Raw genomic sequence first — 21,638 nt, forward strand, 5'->3', positions numbered from 1 at the left:
ATGACCACTAATTCTTGTAAAAATCTAATGTACAAGTTTAAATGGGAGTCACATCATAGTGAAACAAAATTTATGACCAATCAAAAACTGATTAACGAAGCGCAGGTGAACAAATTTTCACATAATTTTTTTCCACATCTTATCCCATTCGTATCCCAAAATATCAGGTATGATAACATACTCGTGTTTCCTTGGATTCTAATATCAAAGACTATGTTTGGAGAAGATCCCAGATCCACAAATCATCAAAACGTAATGCCAGCACCAAAACATTGGGACATCAAATACACAACCAGAAATGTCCAGGGAACAAACAAGCTAAGGAGATTAAATGGGAGACGAGCAATGGCATAACCAAAACTAGATCATTAACATGGTACATTTTCAATATAGCAAAAGATAAGCACATCTAATCTTTCAGTCTTGCACAAGGCCAAAGGCCTCAAGGGGTGTTACCATGCTTAGTTTCAAGTTCATCAAGACGTGCCCTCAATTCGTCTATGGTGTTGGCCAAATTGGTGACGAGTAGGGCATTTTTCCGCTTCTCATCTGCTTCTATGTCGTCAATAGTTTTCAAGGTCTCCGCTCTTCCTGAGATATTCACCCAAGATACCCTTTGAATCGAAATCATCATCTCGTGCAATCCAACCGTAGCATTTGCCCACCGAAAGTGGAGCTGCAACATAGTCCTTCTTCCCGTGATGATCAAAATCAAATTCCTTCTCAAACATCATAGCATTATAGAAGCCACTCCAGTCTTTCTTGAATTCCACCAATGCATATCCTGGATTATCTTTATCATTTGGCAGTAGTCTAACTCTAAAGGTATCAAATCCTTTCCTCGCCAGATCAATTTTGAGGCTAGAGCTACTTACACCTACATTTGCCAGAATTCCAATCCACGGCCACACAAACACATTGTTTCCCCTTTTTCCAGGAGGAAGGTCAAGAGTCAATCCCGTTAATACCGAAGATAAATCGTCACGAACAAGATGATTCTTCATGTACTTGACAAGACTCAAGTGCTTACCCTTGTGCTTGATATCCTTGTTCTGTGATCCCTTAGCAACATCAGTGGCATGTTGAAGGAGGTCCTTGTATTGATAGACAAGCTTTTTCTTTCCGGGGCAGTATGGACACCTGTACAGAGCGTCTGAAAACTGAACTTTCACATGCCCATCCTTTAACAGCTCATAGCATTGATCAACATAATCCTCTAACTCAGATTCACTTATATCGGTTTCATCTTCAGATGAGGAAGACATCTTTCATAAAATCTGAAAGATAGATAATAGGCATAAAAGGTAAGATAATAGGACGTCAATTATCCTTTAACCAAAACAGAACATCGTATCTTGTTTGTTTCACATTACATTCAATGAGTCTCGAGAAAGTACTAAAAGTTATTCAAATTTTGAAAATCTTCTGTGAATTATGTCATCAATGGCGCCTTTTGTTAGCTGAAACCTAGGTGCAAGACATGGCACACATTTTGACAAAACTAGACGCACTAAAAGAACTTTAGAATCAATATACATGGGAAAAATAGTACCATGTATACTTAACAACCCTATTGAACATGATAAAAGAATGTTTGGCAACCTGCATTTCGATAGGATTGGAGGAGATTTGGAGACAGAAATATCATTCTATGAACACAAATGAACACTATACCATTGCATTTCACCATGTATTATTAACTACTACAAAATTGGGCCTTTAATCATGTTCCATGGAAAAGGCACATGCCTACTAAAAGCTACACCTTGTTTTGCCACTAGGAGCAATGAATGATGTTTGTAGCACGTTTTCAGCCTAGTCATATGCCTTGTCGACTTTTAATAACTATGGACTCAACTGATACTTGCAAAGATATGATATAGTGAATATTTACAGCGTCGACTAAATTCTTGCAACTACACTTACATTTTGCAGTTCTATCATCAAATGCACAAGTATTTATTCCACAAAAATATGATTCCAGAAAGCCTTAATCACACTGTTTCACTTCACAGGTCTTTCCTTCATTTTTTAAAAAGAAAATTTAGTTATTTTCCCTTTGATTTGTTTTTTTTTCTTGGTCCTCTCATCAATGAACTCCAAGAACCAAATTCTGTTATTTCCAAATTCCACATTTATCAAATCTATCAGCAACAAACAGATACAGTATCAATTTGATCCGCAGCACACAAATGAACTAGGAAACATCCAGTATGCCACCAAATTCCAGAAGGACAACATATTTTCCTTTTTAACAGGAAAAAACCTTGAATTACAAAACCAAAAACAAATTGCCTCTATAACCAAGCAAGCACTAGACTGTTCATATACAAAGGGGGAAACCCAAGAAAAAAAATCCAAACCCAAAGGAACAAGTATGAATCTTTTGTACTCTCCCTTTTCCGAGTACCTCATCGACGGGAAAGGAAACAACCACTAAATTATGGGATTAAACGCTGGAATTTTGTTCACAAAACCCAACCAAAGCAAACGAAATAAAGAGCGAGCAGAGATTAATCCAAACAAACCACAATAATTGCTTGAAAGAGAGGAAAATACACCTCAAGTAACTGAAGAAGATCACAGAATTGAGTAGCATACGACAGCAGTACACTACTCGTAGTCGGGTTTTATGTCTGAGTTTCAGGAGAAGTCGGCAAGGAAAATGAAACCGTGAAAAATGAACTTTTAATAAATAGGGTTATTTTTTTTATTTTTTTTAAGAAAAATGCAATTTTTTTAGTTTTAGTCGTATAAATGGTTAAAATTTGATTTTCATGTAATAATTTAGATTTTTTTTATTTTTATTTTTTTGCTTAAAACACTAAATCTATCGGATATTATTTATTTATTATAAATATTCGCTTACATGGTTCATATGACAATAATAAAATTTATATTACATATATTTAATATAAAATAAACAAAAATAATGAGAAACAACAAATTTTTTATTTCAGTTGAAGTATTGAATGTCGTTTTGCTTCATTTTCTCTTTTTATGATATAAATTTTAATTTGAGTAATATGAGCTTGATTATCGCTACATATGTCACGTAAGAGAAAAACAGTACCAAATAAATTATATTCGATGAATTTAGTGGTTTCAGACCAAAAAAAGACCAGCAAAAAAATTTAAGTTATTATATGAAAGTCAAATTTTGATAAGTTATATAAATAAAACCCAAAATAGAATAACTTACAAAACTAAAATTACATTTTTTTATTTTTTATTTCCCAATTTACATATGATGCGCCAAATTTATCCCCACACTTTCATAAATATGTCAATTATATTTTAGTGATGTTACATGTACATCAAGTATTTGCACGACAATTGTTATATCTATTTTGAATATGGCCAAATTATTCTGTAAATACCAAAAAATTACAATTCACTTTTTTGAAAGTCACTTTCTAAGAAAAAAACACATATCTTTCAAGTGAAATATATATTTATATGTACATAATTTTGTCACTACAATATCAGATTTGTATTTTAAAGTTCCACAAACAAAAAAATAAAATTCAACATTTCACAGAATTCTTCAAAATTTCATTATTTCTAAACAATATCATTTTGCTTAGGAGATCTCACGGCATGACCGAATATTCATGCCTCATTCCTTGATTATCTAGATAGAAAGCTGGCTTTTGATTTGTAAATTCAGTGTCTCCGTTACTTCAAATTCTATCCGTCAAACTATTTTTCTCATTTTGAGTACCTTATAAAAACTTTGATCAGTTGGACACTACTCAATTATGGTTCTATCTTTTTTTCCCTCAAAAAAGAAAGTAGGTTTTGGGCTCACAAATATTTAACATTAATTTAAACGTGGGATTCATAGCAGGGAAAAGATAAAAGAAGCCCCCCATCTAAGTCAAACTTGTCCTCCTCCATGGGATTTAACCATATTTTGCGTCACGTAATGTTATTGCATTTCTTTGTCATATAGTCAGTCATCCACGAATGGTCATATTTCGTTTTCAAGTGTAGAAAAACAATATTTTATATTTAGTCCACGGCATTGATAACTAACTCAAACAATTCTCTAATGTTGGCACTCGACTTAATTGTTTAATCTGACTCGGATTTTTATTGATAATGTTTATCTCCTCATTATTATTAATTTTTTTTTAGCAATTTGATAGTTAAGCTATGTTAAAATATGAAATAGTTGATGTTTCTCACGAAATTTTACGAGTCTCAAATATGGAATGATCCGACTTCTTTATCAAGTATTGTGTGTTCCGATTCGACCGTTAGTTCTAATTCTATCGGTATGACTTCAAGCTAAAAATATAAACTAAAAAATATGATGAAATTGTAGAGATAATCCATGAAAAACATCAAATTTAATTACGTTGTTATGAACTTGAACGACATTTTTTTTAAAAAAAGTTGAAGAATATGCCAAAAATCTAGAGAAACTAGAGTGCTGAAAATTGAAAAATATACAGACGAACTATTGAGAGAAATTGAAGAGGTTTTGCTGCTGCTTTTGTTGAATATTTGTCGTGTGTTTTTTCTGATTCTTCCTCTCAGCTTTTGTTCCACTCCATCGAACAGTTTGGTCATTTTTCACGATCATCCATCGTCGATCGTGGACTAACTCCTCTTATCGTGGTCTTCAACTGACTCCTTCTTGGACATGTCTACTAGGTTTCTCACATTCTGCGAGCTTATATTGTTAATAACTTTCAAAGATTTGGGCTAAAGAGTTGCATTTATGCGAGGGATCGGAGGTTCATATCCTACCTCTAATTTGTTATGACCAGTATACTTTTGACACATTCACGAGTTTTTTGAAAATTTACGTAGATGAACAGTGTCTTTTTCTTATATATGTATATGTGTGTGTGTATGTCACCCCTGTTCTATTCTATTCTATATACTGCATAATATTCCCCCTGTCAGTTTCTGCCGTCAATTTGGTCAATCAAATCGGCAAAGAAGATGGTTTTCGATCATCCTACGAATTGATTCCTGCAAAAGCTTTTACGTTTTCTTCAATCATATGTTTCACTTGCCCCAAACAGGAACGCGCACCTCGAAGTTTTCTCTCCTTTTTTTCAGATGAAATAATAAATAATTTACGAATATGAGCAGACTGGGGTTTGTGGAGCAGGCCCGCGAATCGACCGGAGCTCAGGAAGTTGTTCAAATCGATCCAACTGGCCGCTATGCTCGAGTGAGTTCCTGTTTGATAAAATTTCACAGTCGGAAGAATTGAAAGAGTTTATATAACGTCCACTTTTCAACTTTTGATTGAATTTTTTTGGTAATGATTGTCAAATCATGGTTTTACCTAATTAAAAAGCTACTTTTAAATAGATGATTGGTTATAGAAAGGGGTATTTAGTTAACGAGGTTGCATTAATTAACAGAAAAAGTACTGTGTGATTAATTAATAGATCTTGATGTTTGTTTGTTTGTTTCTTCTTTAAATCATTTGCTATTATTTTACATCGTAATACATCATCAAATATTGTAGAAAAATTGCAAGAATTTAGTGAAATGATTTTTGTTTCCTTCATAAAACCTCTTCTCTATTTGTTTTCAAAAGGGTGGTAATAATATTGGCTTGTTAAACGATATGTTTTTATAACCAAAATAACCTGATAGAAGTTCAAATGAGTACAACTTTTAGATCATAGTCTTAAATCCCTCCTTGTTACGCTGATAGACTGATGGCGATACTACTAATTATTATGGAATAGAGGCTGTGTTTAACCAAGAATCTTGCGTTTACTTTGTCATGTATGTGAGGTTAATTTCTAATTCTACGTGATTGCTCAATGTTTGAGTGGCTGATGGACTCAGTTTTGAATGAAATGCATGAAAGTATTTATAATACTATACGATGGACTCGATTTTGAGAAACTTTGATTGATAACTTTCATATGGTATGGATGAACGATTATAAGCTCTCATCTTGTGGACCTTAAACATGACTATAGCTTCATAAAGATTCCTTTCTATTTGTATATGTCTTGAATTTTTTAAACGTGAGTATGTGGCAGTTTGATGAAGTTCTTGGAAAGGGGGCTATAAAAACGGTGTACAAGGCAATTGATGAGGTGCTTGGAATCGAAGTTGCATGGAACCAAGTTAATCTCACTGAATTGCTTCATTCACCAGACGATTTGCAACGCCTTTACTCTGAAGTTCATCTACTCAGTACTCTCAATCATGACTCGATCATCCGATTCTACACTAGTTGGATCAATGCTGAACAGAGAACGTTTAACTTTATTACCGAAATGCTCACTTCTGGCACTCTAAGAGAGTAATGTTACTTTCCACTTCTATTCTAATATAAAGGATTTCTGTTCCAGTTTGTAATCTGATCCTGAGATATATGACCTTGGATTAGATTAATGCAGATTCAGAGTGAAGTATAAAGGAATCAGTATGCGAGCCATAAAGATATGGGCACACCAAATACTTGAAGGTATTGTGTATTTACATGGACATGATCCTCCTGTGATTCATAGAGACCTTAAGTGTGATAATATATTTGTCAACGGACACCTTGGACAAGTGAAGATTGGTGATCTTGGTCTGGCAGCAATACTCAGTGGGCCGGGTAGAGCACATAGCGTTATAGGTACTTGTCCTTGGTTATATATGTTTCATTTGATGTATTAATAAATAAAATCCGTAGAATTTTAATTTCATGGTGATCCCAGGTAAGTTTGTTGTATCTATTTTTCTAATACTTTTGTAGGCACACCGGAGTTTATGGCACCCGAGTTGTATGAAGAAAACTATAATGAACTGGTTGATGTCTACTCTTACGGGATGTGTGTTCTAGAGATGGTCACTTCCGAATATCCGTACAGTGAATGCATCAATCCTGCTCAGATATACAAGAAAGTGACATCGGTAAGATCTTTGTTACAAATTTTAGCAAACAAAGAAAAAAATGTAAAACCAGATCAGAAACTGAAGGGGTCACCACTTCAATGTTTGTTTGAAGGGTAAAAAGCCAAGGGCGTTTTACAAAGTTCAAGATTTGGAGGCGCAACGATTCATCGGAAAATGCTTAGAGCCTGCATCAAAGCGATTATCTGCCAAAGACCTGTTGCTTGATCCATTTCTAGTAACTGCCAATTTTCATGATCGGATAGAGTCAGATATAGCCATTCAGAAGCCTTTTCTGAACGCAAATGTTGACCTTGAGCACCTATGGTCGAATGATGACGATGTACCTAAGACTAATATGACAATTACTGGGAAGCTGAACCCTGAGGACGATACAATATTCCTTAGAGTGCAGATTGCTGCCGATAAAGAAGGTATCTCTGATTATCATACGATTTGTATAATGGAAAACACTCTATTATGCATTTATCATATGATTTGTTTTCCATGTTGAGTGAGCTCCGGCTGAACTTATTGCACATTTTATCAAAATGCCACCAATTTGGAGTAAAATTTGATGATATTGGTAACCATTTTTTGATTACTTTTCAGGTGGTGCTAGAAACGTCTTTTTTCCCTTCGACATAGTCAACGATACTCCCATAGATGTCGCAAATGAAATGGTGAAGGAATTAGATATCACGGACTGGAAACCTTCAGAAATCGCAAATATGATAGATGGCGAGATATCTGGTCTAGTTCCCGATTGGAACTCAGACAGCAAAAATTGTCAAGAAAATTATAGTGATCAACAAATATCCTACTCAAGTTCTGTATCATCCCAAGTGTCATTCTCGAGTTCAATTGCATCCCAACTGATGGATGCAAAGCTTCATAGTCATTGGCTTCATGTTCAAGGTATTGTTTGTCGCATTTTATAAGTATTTTTGTTCCTCCATTCCCTGTGTATGAGATGATGAAGCAAACTAAACCGGCTGTCTTTTTTGTAGATGACTTGTTTGATGACACTAGCTCTCAGAGCTCAGCACATTCCGAAAAATACTCAAACTGGGCATACCATTCTGCTGATGAAAATGAACGTGAAATGAGACAAAAAAGACATGATCGAACTGATGCCGATGATCATATTCCTTCTCGATTCTATCCTGGAGAAAATTCTACCACCGGCCAAAATCTAGCTCAGAATTGCTGTAAACAATGCAAGGAGATGTTAGAATACTCAAATAAAAAATCCACTTGCAAGTACAAGAAGGGAACACTTGGATTAACAAAAAACCGGTCTCTGGTAGATACACGAAGCCAGTTGCTACATCAGTCTCTGGTGAAGGAGGTTAATAGAAGAAGATTATTTAAGACAGCCGGGGACGTTGAAAGCATCGGTTTTCAATCGCCTTATGAAGTTTTTGGTAATCTTAGTACACAACGAATGAATGGTATGTCTTCTTCTTCTTGTTCTTCGAGATGGCCTAATCATCTTAAAGGCATGCAAAACCATAGAGCAAGATAAGTCTAAATTATGATTTTGACCAATGCAATGTGTAATTTTCGTTTCTACTTTGTAACAACTTTGTAACAACTATAAACAAATGTTTGTGTGCAGTAAACTGCATAAATGGGGTGTTCTCCGTTTGTTATGTAAATTTTATAGCTCTTTTGTTAGTAATTGTCCCAACAGCGGAAAGATTGAGGGAAGTGAAATCATGTATACCAGTGAAACTTGACATGGCAAACTGTAATTTTTTGTACAGTATAATTGTCTTCGGGTAAATTTTTTTCTAAATCAGATTGTCTTGAGTTTTTATTTTGTATACTTTGTTTTTTTCCTTCTGGAAAAATCGATAAATATTGTTTTCGGGAAGAAAATTAGACTAGTTTCTAAAAAGCGAAGAATGACGAACTTACATGTGAAAAGTGTTCCTAATTTTTATTATAATTTAAAAATTTTCAAGCCTGATCAATAGATTAAATAATGTATAAAAATAAAAATAAAAATTTTAAAATTTAATATATAAGCTTGTGACCACATGTCCACATCCAAATTTACCCGGAAGGAAGTCCCCTCCGAGGAGAAGTCAGGTTGTGAACGAAAGGAAATTTTGGCCTAGATAGTGAATTGATGATTAATTTGCAAAACTTATATAAAAAAATAATTAAAAATATACCATATGTCTTTCATTTCAATTATATAGAAATACATTTTGAAAACATAATCAATCTCCCTAAAAGTTAAGGTGTACTTTTGTATAAACAATTGATTTATAAATACTATTATATAAATAATCTATCCTCTATGTTAAATAACTTAGTTTCTAGGTATAACCATTTTTAGAATTGTGATACTACATTTATCCAGCTAAACAAGTTACTTTTCAAATGAAATTTTTAATATAATTATATCATTATTATTTTTTTAAAAATACACACTGATAGACATGAATTAATTGTGGCGATGAAAATAAAAACCAGCAGACCAGCAGCACTCTTTAAGAAAACAGTAGACAAAAAGAAAATCAGAAGCTACTGGTCTAGTAAAACAAAAGCAATAGAAAGGATAGAAAAACAGAATCAGTAGAAGATGTTGCCTAACGTGACTACTTTAAATGTTACCGTTAAAGTTACCAAGTACTAGTATTAATTGCAGCATTAAATACTATACGGAGTCATTTAATTCATTTTACCGAGTTTAGTATAAAATAGGATTGATTGTTTTATAGCTTTTCTGCAGGAACCTTTTTTTTGGTAATAAAGCTGACTCTATCAGAAATCTGAAGACATCTTCTGATCATAAACGTTGAACTCAATCGCTTATATATACATGGAACAAACCCTTACAGAAAGAGAACTCTACGCATAATATCTTTTCAAGGATCAATGCTATTTCACTCAACGAGACAACCTTGAAATTCCTTGATAACTTTGAGTTCAACACAAAGAAAAGTAGCACACGCTTCATAGCAAATATCTGATCTTTTGAAGATCATCTTGTGCTACTGATTCTTACACTCTTCACAATCTTTTACAACACTTATAATTTATCAGGAAGAGTTTGTAATCTGAAAAGAGTCTTTTCAGAACCTTTTGTATCACGTTCTTTTTGAGTCGAGTAACTAAGAGTTTCAGTAGGCAAAGGTGTAAGTCCTTCTGAAGTGGGTGTGTACAAGAGTTGTACTGTAATATCCAAAGTCTTTTAGTTATACTTTCTGGAAACAGGAGAAGGGGAGACGTAGAAGATTTCATCTTCGAACTTCCATAAACAACTACTGCCTATTGTTATTATTGTCTTTCACTTACTTCATCAGATTGTTTCCGCACCTATAATTGTAATCTAGGTGAAGGTATACGCAACAAGATAAACTACTATCTCTAACAGGATTTTAGTACTTCATCAAAAGAAAGGAAAAACGAGTAGAGTTTATTCACCCCCCTCTCTAAATTCAACTTCGATCATCAACAATTGGTATCAGAGCAGGTTATTCTTGTTCGTGAAAAACTACAACAGATGGCACACTTTAGCAAGATCCCTATGTTCTCTAAGGAAGATTTTGATGATTGGAAGATTAGAATGCAAGCTCATCTTGCAGCACAAGATGATGACATGTGGTATGTCATCACAGATGGTCCATTGAAAATATTAAAGCCTAACACAGCTGTTGCTGTTACTGAGGGTACACCGCAGATGGTTGAAAAATCAAGAAGTGAATGGACCAACGAAGATAAGAAGAAGGCCAACCTTGATAATGTTGCAAAGGATATATTATATAAAACTCTCGACAAGAATACTTTTAGCAAGATTAAAATGTGTTCTACTGCAAAAGATATTTGGGAAAAGCTCATCCAGATATGTGAGGAAAATGAGCAAACGAAAGAAAACAAACTGTCTGTAGCAATGCAGAAGTTCGAAAATCTAAAAATGAAAGCTGGTGAAACTCTAAATGAGTTCGATGAAAGATTCAGTAGCTTGGTAAATGAGCTAACAGCTCTGGGTAAAGAGCATAGCAACAGAGAAATAGCTCTCAAGGTGATGAGAGCCTTATCCAGAGAATGGGATGTAAAAACAATGGCTATGAGAGTGTCCAAAGATCTAAACAAGTTGGAACTGCACGACTTGTTTGCAGACCTGAAAGCATACGAGTTCGAACTGGAGGTAAGAAGTGGAGAAGAGCCCTCAAGTCTACCTACCAAGGCTCTTGCTGCTGCTGCTACTGCTACTGCTACTACCTCTTCTACTGCTGCTACAGCTGTACCTCAAGCATTACCTACTGTGACCATTGACAGTACATTGGAGAAGACTGCTGAACAAATAAGTAGTGATGCTATGTCCTTGTTCGTAAAGAAATTCTCCAGGTTCATGAAAAAGAACCATCGAACTTGTCAGGGTCCCAATCGCAACTTCAAGAAAGATTCACCATCTGGTGATACGGGATGCTTTAACTGCGGAAAAATAGGTCACTTCATTGCTGATTGTCCTAAACCAAAGAAGGATGACCAGAAGAGAAAGGATCACAAAAGGAATGACAAAAAGTCCAGAAGAGATCGAAAAGCAATGATTGCTGAAGAAAGAAAATTCAAATGGGCGGACTCCAGTTCTGAGTCATCTGATTCAGAAAGTCATTCCAGTGACAGTGATGCAGAAGAAGTTAAATGTCTCATGGCAAACACTGATTCAACCTCGACATCTGGAGAGGTATTTGATTTTGATTCTAACGAATTCACACGAACTGATCTGGTTAATGCATTACATGACATGGTAGAAGAGTATTCTAGACTTTCTCAATCATTCGAAGAAGTTAAGATCGAAAATCAGAACTTAAAGGATCAGAACAGTAAGTTAACTTGCTTGCAAGTAGACAGCTGTAATGATTTACAAGTTGAGATGGGTAAATTAAAAACGGAGAATGAAAGAGCAAAAGCAGATTACCAGAAGATGCTTTCTGAAAACCAGAAGTTATCACTACTGGTAAATGCTTGGAACAAGTCTTCTATTTCAATGGAAAAGATGCAAGAGTTACAAAAACAATCTGGAGACAGAAGTGGTCTCGGATTTTGTAATAATGAAGGCACCTCTGAAACAAATACTAAGCCAAAACTGGATATGTGCAAAGGGAAGTATATTCACTTTGTGAAATCCAGCGTGGTACAGAAACAAGAAGTACCTACTATTTCAGTAGAAAGGAATGTAAATCAGATGAACAGAAGAATGCACTATGGTCTGGGTTATGTTAAACCTAAGGAAAAAGTTGACCAGAGTTCTAGAATCATGAGTGGATTCAACTCAGGAAGACAACCTCCTATGAAGGTTAAAAACTACCAGTACTATAATTCTAAACCTGTTCAGAAGAGATACAGGCTGGACAACAGAAACAGAAGGGAAGAACAACATACTAGGATGCACAATGTTAAAAACAACAGACCCTTTGTTGCACACACTTCCATGGATACCCGAAGTACAAAAATTGTACAAATGTGGGTCCCCAAAGGACTGATAAGGCTTGGACCCAAATAGATTTGGGTACCAGATACTAAAATTTGTGTTTGCAGGAACAGCAGAATAAAACAGAAATCAGTAACTCTACATGGTATCTGGACAGTGGATGTTCCAGACACATGACTGGACAGAAAAACCTACTCTCCGAGATAATGAGTTGCACTGGACCAAAGATAACTTTTGGAGACAACTCAAAAGGTAAAACCGTGGGTAAAGGTAAGATTATCCATGGTAACATATCCATTAATGATGTGTTATTAGTTGACAACCTTTGTTACAATCTAATTAGCATTAGTCAACTATGTGATAATGGTTATTCTGTAGCTTTTCAGAAGCACTCATGTGTAGTTAGAGATTCTGCTGAAACTACTGTATTAACTGGAAAGAGAGAAGGCAACACCAACAGAGTCTCTCGGAACTCAAATCATGTCAACACTCCTACATGCTTAGTTGCCTCGCTTAATAATAAACACTGGCTATGTCACAAGAAATTGAATCATCTGAATTTCAAGTCAATCAATCATCTCAAAAAGCAGAATATAGTTGATGGCCTACCTGATATTAATTTTGTTAAAAATCATGTTTGTTCTGCTTGTCAGCTTGGGAAACAGATAAGATCTAGTTTCAAGAACAAAGATAGCAAGTCAACTTCAAGATGTCTGGAATTACTGTATATGGATCTATTTGGTCCAATCCTTATCATGAGCTTAGGGGGAATGAAATATACTCTTGTAGTTATTGATGATTTTTCTAGATTCACTTGGGTAATATTTCTCGCAGGAAAAGATCAAACCAGTAGCCTCCTGATCAAGAATCTGAAAAGGATTCAAAATGAAAAATCTTCTTCCATCATTAAAATCAGAAGTGATCGGGGTACTGAGTTCACTAACAAAAATCTTGAGTTATATTTGGATGAACAAGGGATTCATCATGAATATTCAGCTGCCAGAACACCTCAACAAAACAGAGTAGCTGAGAGGAGAAATAGAACTCTAAAAGAAGCAGCTAGAACAATGCTAGCAGATGCAGACATCTCTCAGTGCTTCTGGGCTGAAGCAATTAACACTGCTTGTTACACGCAAAACAGAACTATGGTCAACAAAATGCACAATCAAACTCCGTATGAAATATGAAAAGGGAATAAACCCAACGTATCTTATTTTCATGTGTTTGGTTGCAAATGTTTTGTAGTAAATAATGGCAAAAATCACTTAACTGCATTTGACTCAAAATCAGATGCTGGACTATTTCTTGGTTACTCTGCTGTAAGTAAAGCCTTTAGAATTTTCAACAATAGAACTCTTAATGTTGAAGAGTCGATTCATGTTGTCTTCGATGAAGACAGCAGTGCTCCTGAAATATCTAACACGTCAGATTTAAGTAACAGGTTAGACAGGATCCACTTGGAACTGGACAGTGAAGATGACGTAGAAGCAAACATCAAGGATCTTCAAAATCCAGAACCAGACATTCCGATAGTGGAACCAGAAGTACAGACATTAGATCTGCCAATACCAGCAGAAGACACTCAAGAACCTACTACTGGTTCCGTCGAGAACAATCTCAACATATCAAATCAGGAAGATATCCTTTTAAATCCTTTTATTTGGAGAAAATCTCATCCTCCATCATTGGTTATTGGTAATCCAGCAGCGCCTTTGACAACCAGAAGGCAAATGATAAATGAATACATACATGCTGCGTTTATTTCTCAAGATGAACCAAAGAAGATTGAAGAAGCTCTTTTGGATCCCAGTTGGATAGAAGCTATGCAAGAAGAGCTGAATCAATTTGAGAGGAATAAAGTTTGGTTTCTAGTACCTAGACCTTCTCACCAAGCTATCATTGGAACTCGGTGGGTATTCAGAAGCAAACTAAATGAGGAAGGAACAACTGTAAGAAACAAAGCAAGACTGGTGGCACAAGAATTTAGACAAGAAGAAGGAATAGACTATGATGAAACCTTTGCACCAGTAGCTAGGGTCGAAGCTATCAGAATATTCTTAGCCTTTTCTGCTTTAAAAAACTTCAAAGTATATCAAATGGACATAAAGAGTGCGTTTCTTAATGGTCTACTACAAGAGGAAGTCTATGTTGAACAGCCTCCAGGTTTTTCTAATCATTTGTTACCAAATCATGTTTTTAAATTATATAAAGCATTGTATGGTCTAAAACAAGCACCTAGGGCTTGGTACGATACACTTTCACAATTTCTCATTAATCATGGTTTCATCGTTGGTATTGTAGATAAAACCTTGTTTACCTTAGCCAAAAACAAACACATATTATTAGTTCAGATTTATGTTGATGATATCATATTTGGGTCAACTAACCCCAAATTATGTGCAAAGTTTGCTAAGTTAATGCAGGACCAGTTCGAGATGAGCATGATGGGAGAATTAACATTCTTCTTAGGATTACAAATTAAACAACTTGATACTGGAATTTTTATAAATCAAGTCAAGTACACCAAGGAGCTTCTGAAAAAGTTCGGTATGGAAGCATGCTCTGCTGCTTCTACTCCAATGAGCTCATCTATTAAACTTGATAAAGATGAAAGTGGAATTCCACTAGAGGTAACTCAGTATCGCGGTCTTATTGGTTCATTGTTATATCTGACTGCCAGTAGACCAGATATCATGTTTGCTGTTTGCATTTGTGCTAGATTTCAATCAAACCCTAAACAATCACATTACATTGCTGGTAAAAGGATTTTAAAATATCTTAAGGGTACTCAAAATGTAGGCCTCTGGTATCCCAAGGACTCGTCGTTTAATCTTATTGGATACTCAGATGCTGATTATGCAGGATGTAAACTGGATAGGAAAAGCACAAGTGGTTTTTGTCAATTTCTTGGTGACAGGCTGATATCCTGGTTTAGTAAAAAGCAGACCTCCATAGCCACATCTACTGCAGAAGCAGAATATCTAGCTGCTGGAAGCTGCTACTCTCAAATATTATGGATTAAGCAACAGTTAAAAGACTATGGAATTCAAGCCTCCGAATCACCTATTTTCTGTGACAATACCAGTGCCATTGCAATCACACAAAATCCAGTACTTCATTCCAGAACGAAGCACATAGACATCAGACATCATTTCATCAGAGATCATGTGCAGAAGAAGAACATTCGTCTGGAATACATTCCTACTGATCAGCAAGCAGCAGACATCTTTACAAAACCTCTCCCTGAGAATAAGTTTTCTTACTTTCGAAATACACTTGAATTGATAGATTTAACTTAATTATTTATCATTATCTGATATTTTGGCTTAACTTTTCCTCTGTGATTATTCAGTTTCTAATTTTGCAGAAGGTAAAAGTTGAACGATGGAGACAATCAGTAGACATAATATTTCATTAAAGATAATAGAAACTGGGGCGTACATTTTTCACTTCTGTTTTAACGTAAACTCTCCAGGATGCCAACCAAGCGGTCAGCTCTCCAGTAGAGGTACGTAAAAACTCATCTGAAAAAGCAATCTTTTTCAGAGTCTTAAGCTCCTTTAAGAGCATAAGAAGGTAGACGCCATCATCAGAGACAACGTCAGCACTATCAGCACTATGGAGACGTCGATAATACTTCGACATCATCATCAACTCCTTAGTAGAAGATGTTCGCCCACTTTCGAAGGAAGACCTAAGCTCCTGGATTTTAGTCCAAGTAGCAAGTGTCTTCTTCAGCACCTTGACCTCTATTGCCTCCTTTCTTGCAGCAGTCACCTCTCTCATGAACTCATCAGCCAAATCAGGACTATTATCTCTTGCCATTTTTTTTCTTAAGAATGACTATCTGGTTTAACCCATGTTCATATTTATAGATGAAAACCAGGTACCAAAGCTCGAGAAAGTCTTGACTACAGTAGATATATGAAACATCCCATATATAGCTCTCATCGGATTTGTTACCATATATTGCACTAATTTAGGAAAAACTTTATTATGATATTCTGTGTCAGAAGCAAAAGGTATTTTGTCTCATTAACAAAACAAGGATTATTTTATCTTCCAGTAGAAGCTATCAAGACGACTTCTCTTCTTCTGAATTTTATTCATCATTCATCAGTTATTTATCGCCAACAGTAAGTTATTTGCAGGAAAGCAGAAGGGAATATCAAGTACTTAAACTGAAATTTTATTAGAAACCATTCCAGTACATTAAACGATGCAGAAGTAAAAGCAGTAGATCAACAAATGCTCTTTAACAAGAAGCTTTACATTAAACTTTTTGCATTCAGTAATATCAGCAGATCGTAGTATCTTCAGCAGGAAAAGGATGGTCTGCTTCGATAAGAATCTAGCAAGCTTGGGTCTTGTTAGCACTAAAGTATAATCAGATACTTTACAGGGCATCAGCTTCATCGATCAACCAGCACTCTCTTATTGCATTAGAAAGCCTCTGGAAAAGATCGATGCTACATTTCCGACTAAATGGAAGCAACAAATCTTTTTGATTGTTGACATTACAACTCCAGGAGTTTGATCCAAGGATCATTACGTAAAGAATGACATCTTCAAACTTCCTTCTGAACATTTTTGCTTCGGCTCCTGGATCAGACTCTAACTCTTCTTTAACTTGAGCTTTCATTTTAGATTATGAATGTTTAACTTTGTTTAAGTTGTGCAGGCATTTATAGTAATCTTCGGAAGACACAAAGACTCTTGCGACTGTTCATTTTCAACGGTTCAGTTTGAAAGATTGCCAAAAGTCGTTTGGTGTTTAATATCCACTTATTAAACAGATAGAGTATTTGTCTTTTCGATAAAACAACAAGTCTGCTGGTTTTGTCACAGTGCTCAAATATTTCAGCACTCTGAAACTTCCAGCAGACTTTATCATAAAATGACAAATCTTCTTCTGATTATTTTTAGTAATCGTCTGGACAGCCCGCCTATTTCAAATTTTTAAATCATTCGCGTCTCTGACAAACTTTGCAAGTCTTTTCAAACATTCAACCATAAACATACTGACACGTGTCCTTATGTTTACTTGACGGCTGTACATTCATTTTAAAATATCACCTTCTCATTTTTCACTTTTACCGTTTCAAAACTGTTGCTACTCAGCTACTGCTTTCTCTTAATCATCTTCTATCTACTGCAAATTTTATCTGATCCTTTCATCGTAGAGAAATGGCCGGAGCACACACTCTTAATGCATATCAAGTCAACTTTGCTTCAGTTCTCAATGTCAAAGATAAGAATCTTGTTAAAATGTTTCAAGACCTTGAGAAATCAGGACTTCGAAACTTCTTGGAAGCACCAGCTGTGATATACAAAAATGGTCTTCTGGATTTCTACGCTAAGGCAACTGTGCATGAAGGAAAGATAGTCCACTATCAAGGAGATGCATCCATCTCCATTGATGCCGCACTATTGGGCACAACTTTTCTCCTCCCACTTTCAGGTACTTCTGAACTATCTGATATTTCCAAGCTAGAAATGTCTATTTCTCTTAGCACTTTCTCAGCCACTGGAGAAGAATTGTCTCCTTCTTGCCACAAAAAGTTACTCAAAATGGAATATCAAATTCTGGCTGATATTGTGGCGAAGGCTATATTAGTCAAAGCTGGTACGTTCGACAAGTTAACAAAGGAGAAAGTTCAAGTGATGGCTGCCATCACTAAGGGAACTAAAGTGGATTGTAGTCATTTCATATTCAGAATCATGAAAGACATGGTCATCAAGAAAAGTTCTGGATTTGCTGTTCAGATCAGCACAATGCTCAAGGATGCTGGTTTCACTTTTACAAGCGAACAGGATGCTGTTTCGGTAACAATGATTGATGCTGAGAATGTACTCGCTTTAAGGCCCAAGCCAACCGTGGCTGAATTTGTTGCCTTGAAAAAGGAGATTGGAGAGACTCTTTCTGAGACTCAGAAACCTCAACGAAAGATTAAAAGGAAAAGAGTGATCGTTTCTACTGATTCTGATAAAACAGTATCAGAAGAGTCTGCTGCTGATGTTCAACCATCCCTACCAACTCAAATCAAAAAGAAAGCACGGATTGTTCTTAAAATCAAGAAGACAACAGCAATTTCTGAATTTGAGAAAGTGCCAATCAGACAGGTGTTTCCAGAAGTGGTTCCATATGCATGATCTAATGCTCCTACTTCAGTGCAAGCTGCTGCATCTGTTCCAGCAACATCTACTGCTTCTACTTTCAGACCAATGTCTGGAATAGTGATTAGAGAACCAACAAGGGGGTCTTCTGCATTTCGAACCATTTTGCCTATTTCATCAACCGACAAAGGCAAAGGAAAGATGATTGAAGAACCACAACTTTTTGGACTCAGAACAACTGTGACCACAGGTGTTGATCTTCATTTGGCAGAAATAGAAAGCTCTGTCAATGATGACATGAATTTCTTTGACGAGTGGCAAAAGGTCCGAATTTTTCATTCTTTTGCTTACTTCAAGAAGAAAGGATCCTATGGGAAAATAATGAACGCTGAGAAGAGGGTCTTTCAGCTTGCCAAAACAGAAAATGTAATCGAGGCCTTGCGTAGAAGAAGCTACATCCTCGAACAGCTGAAATGTCAGAAGTTGGAATCGGTTCTGAAAATTCTTAGATCAAATTTTGATCCTACAATTCCTACTGCTGTTCAGGATCAAAACGTCATTCTGATTCTAACTGACAAATTGAAACAGATGAGTGAGCAACTTCTTGATCAAGAAAAGGGCTTTGGCGAGCCAATTGAATATCAAGTCGGCCTTGTTCCAGACTTTCCACAGATCCAGACAGTTGAGAAACGGATTACAGCTTTACCAAAAGCTTCTGTTCTCAGTACTCTTGCCTCACCAACAAGGCCTCTTCAGTCATCATCTCTTTTGTCTGTGCATGAACTGGCTTCCGTTGAAGAAGTCATTGAGTCAATTGTTCCCACGTTCCCTAATACTCAGGAAGCAGTTCCAGCTACTTCATTGCCACAATCACCCTCTCCAACCGCAGAACAACATATGGCAGAATCAGATGCTGTATCTCTTTTGCCAAATCTAGAGAAATTTTCTGCTGCTCATCAAGCTGAAATGAAAGTTCTTCTGAACCAGCAATCTGAACCCATAACTGCAGAACAATCAGCTTCACCTATTGCCGTTGCTCCAACAGAAGAGAACTTGGTCTCCAACTTGGTTGCTCCTGATGAAGAGATTGTTCCTACCATAATTGCTGCCGAACCAAATGTCTCTGCTATTCCAGATGAAACCTCTGCTGACCCTGGTCCTTCTACTGCTGTGATGGACACCACTTCCCTCACCACCAATCAAGTCTCTACTGCACTGATTGTCACTGATCCTGTTCAAACTCTCAAGAACACTCGCGCTGCTGAAATGAGGCAACGCATGCTTGCGCGAACCCCCTCACCTGAATCAGAATCATTCAATTTGGAGTTTCAGATTGACGTTCTGCAAAGGGAACTCAATAACCTGTCTGATTTAGTCAAGCGGATGTCCTGTGAAAGCATATCAGAATTTAGTGGTGCTCAGTTCTTCAGAGAACGAATGAGCAAAGAAATATATAAAACGGCGGAATCCGTGGAGAAAATGCATGCTGAAACCATTGTTTTCAGACAAGCTGTATCGAAAAATTATAGTCACATCGTGCTTGCTCAAACTGATATACTAAATCGAGTCACCGAGCATGATGATCTCATTCGATCATTTTCCACCTCTATGGAAGTAATGGATGCCAAGATTGATTCTCAAACTCAATCTCTCACTACTCTCAATGATCGTATCTCTACTCAAGCTCCGTATCTTGAGATGTTAACCAATGGCATTCAAAATTTGTCTGGAAGAATGAATGATCTTATGGCCCATGTGATTGCCGTTGATGCCAAAAAGGGGGAAGAAAAACGAAGAGATCCATCTGAAGCAGAACTAAGGCAATCAGAAGCTGAACCTTCAGATAGAAGATTTCAGGATCCTCAAGATGAAGAAGTAATTTACAGGGACATTGGAACTGATTGACAATTTACTGTGTTAATTTCAATGATATTATTCTTTTGCTAACTGATTATCTGTTATTTAACGCTTTCCTACTGTTTAGGTTTTGGCATCACCACAAAGGGGGAAATTGATAGACATGAATTAATTGTGGCGATGAAAATAAAAACCAGCAGACCAGCATCACTCTTTAAGAAAACAGTAGACAAAAAGAAAATCAGAAGCTACTGGTCTAGTAAAACAAAAGCAGTAGAAAGGATAGAGAAACAGAATCAGTAGAAGATGTTGCCTAACGTGACTATTTTAAATGTTACCGTTAAAGTTACCAAGTACTAGTATTAATTGCAGCATTAAATACTATACGGAGTCATTTAATTCACTTTACCGAGTTTAGTATAAAACATGACTGATTGTTTTATAGCTTTTCTGCAGGAATCTTTTTTTTTGGTAATAAAGCTGACTCTATCAGAAATCTGAAGACATCTTCTGATCATAAACATTGAACTCAATCGCTTATATATACATGGAACAAACCCTTACAGAAAGAGAACTCTACGCATAATATCTTTTCAAGGATCAACGCTATTTCACTTAACGAGACAACCTCGAAATTCCTTGATAACTTTGAGTTCAACACAAAGAAAAAGTAGCACACGCTTCATAACAAATATCTGATCTTTTGAAGATCATCTTGTGCTACTGATTCTTACACTCTTCACAATCTTTTACAACACTTATACTTTATCAGGAAGAGTTTGTAATCTGAAAAGAGTCTTTTTAGAACCTTTTGTATCACGTTCTTTTTGAGTCGAGTAACTAAGAGTTTCAGTAGGCAAAGGTGTAAGTCCTTCTGAAGTGGGTGTGTACAAGAGTTGTACTGTAATATCCAAAGTCTTTTAGTTATACTTTCTGGAAACAGGAGAAGGGGAGACGTAGAAGATTTCATCTTCGAACTTCCATAAACAACTACTGCCTACTGTTATTATCGTCTTTCACTTACTTCATCAGATTGTTTCCGCACCTATAATTGTAATCTAGGTAAAGGTATACGAAACAAGATAAACTACTATCTCTAACAGGATTTTAGTACTTCATCAAAAAAAAGGAAAAACGAGTAGAGTTTATTCATCCCCCCTTCTAAACTCAACTTCGATCCTCAACACACACATTATACAAACTATAATTTTAAATACTACAACAAAATATTAAAAATATTTTCCATATAATTGTTAATAACAATGTATTTATAACTGCACCGATGATCGAACTAGTCTACCTTAAAAAACAATTCAACTGTTGCACTGGCTTAACCTGAAATGTC

The 21,638-nt window shown here is 35.9% G+C and overlaps 1 protein-coding gene and 1 pseudogene across 1 annotated transcript; one reads left to right on the forward strand and one right to left on the reverse strand.

Moving 5' to 3' along the window:
* Positions 1-232: 232 nt before the first annotated feature.
* Positions 233-2,692, reverse strand: LOC142541120 (protein INVOLVED IN DE NOVO 2-like; annotated as a pseudogene).
* A 2,176-nt stretch (positions 2,693-4,868) lies between these two features.
* LOC142541121 (putative serine/threonine-protein kinase WNK4) lies at positions 4,869-8,528 on the forward strand. The gene is made up of 7 exons (XM_075647711.1): positions 4,869-5,191; positions 6,024-6,289; positions 6,387-6,610; positions 6,731-6,888; positions 6,983-7,301; positions 7,480-7,785; positions 7,878-8,528. Exons 1-7 carry the CDS (start codon positions 5,102-5,104, stop codon positions 8,393-8,395), a joined length of 1,881 nt encoding a protein of 626 aa, XP_075503826.1. The 5' UTR covers positions 4,869-5,101; the 3' UTR covers positions 8,396-8,528.
* Positions 8,529-21,638: the final 13,110 nt, after the last annotated feature.

This window comes from Primulina tabacum, chromosome 3 (assembly GCF_025594145.1).
Source record: "Primulina tabacum isolate GXHZ01 chromosome 3, ASM2559414v2, whole genome shotgun sequence".
Lineage (NCBI taxonomy): Eukaryota > Viridiplantae > Streptophyta > Magnoliopsida > Lamiales > Gesneriaceae > Primulina > Primulina tabacum.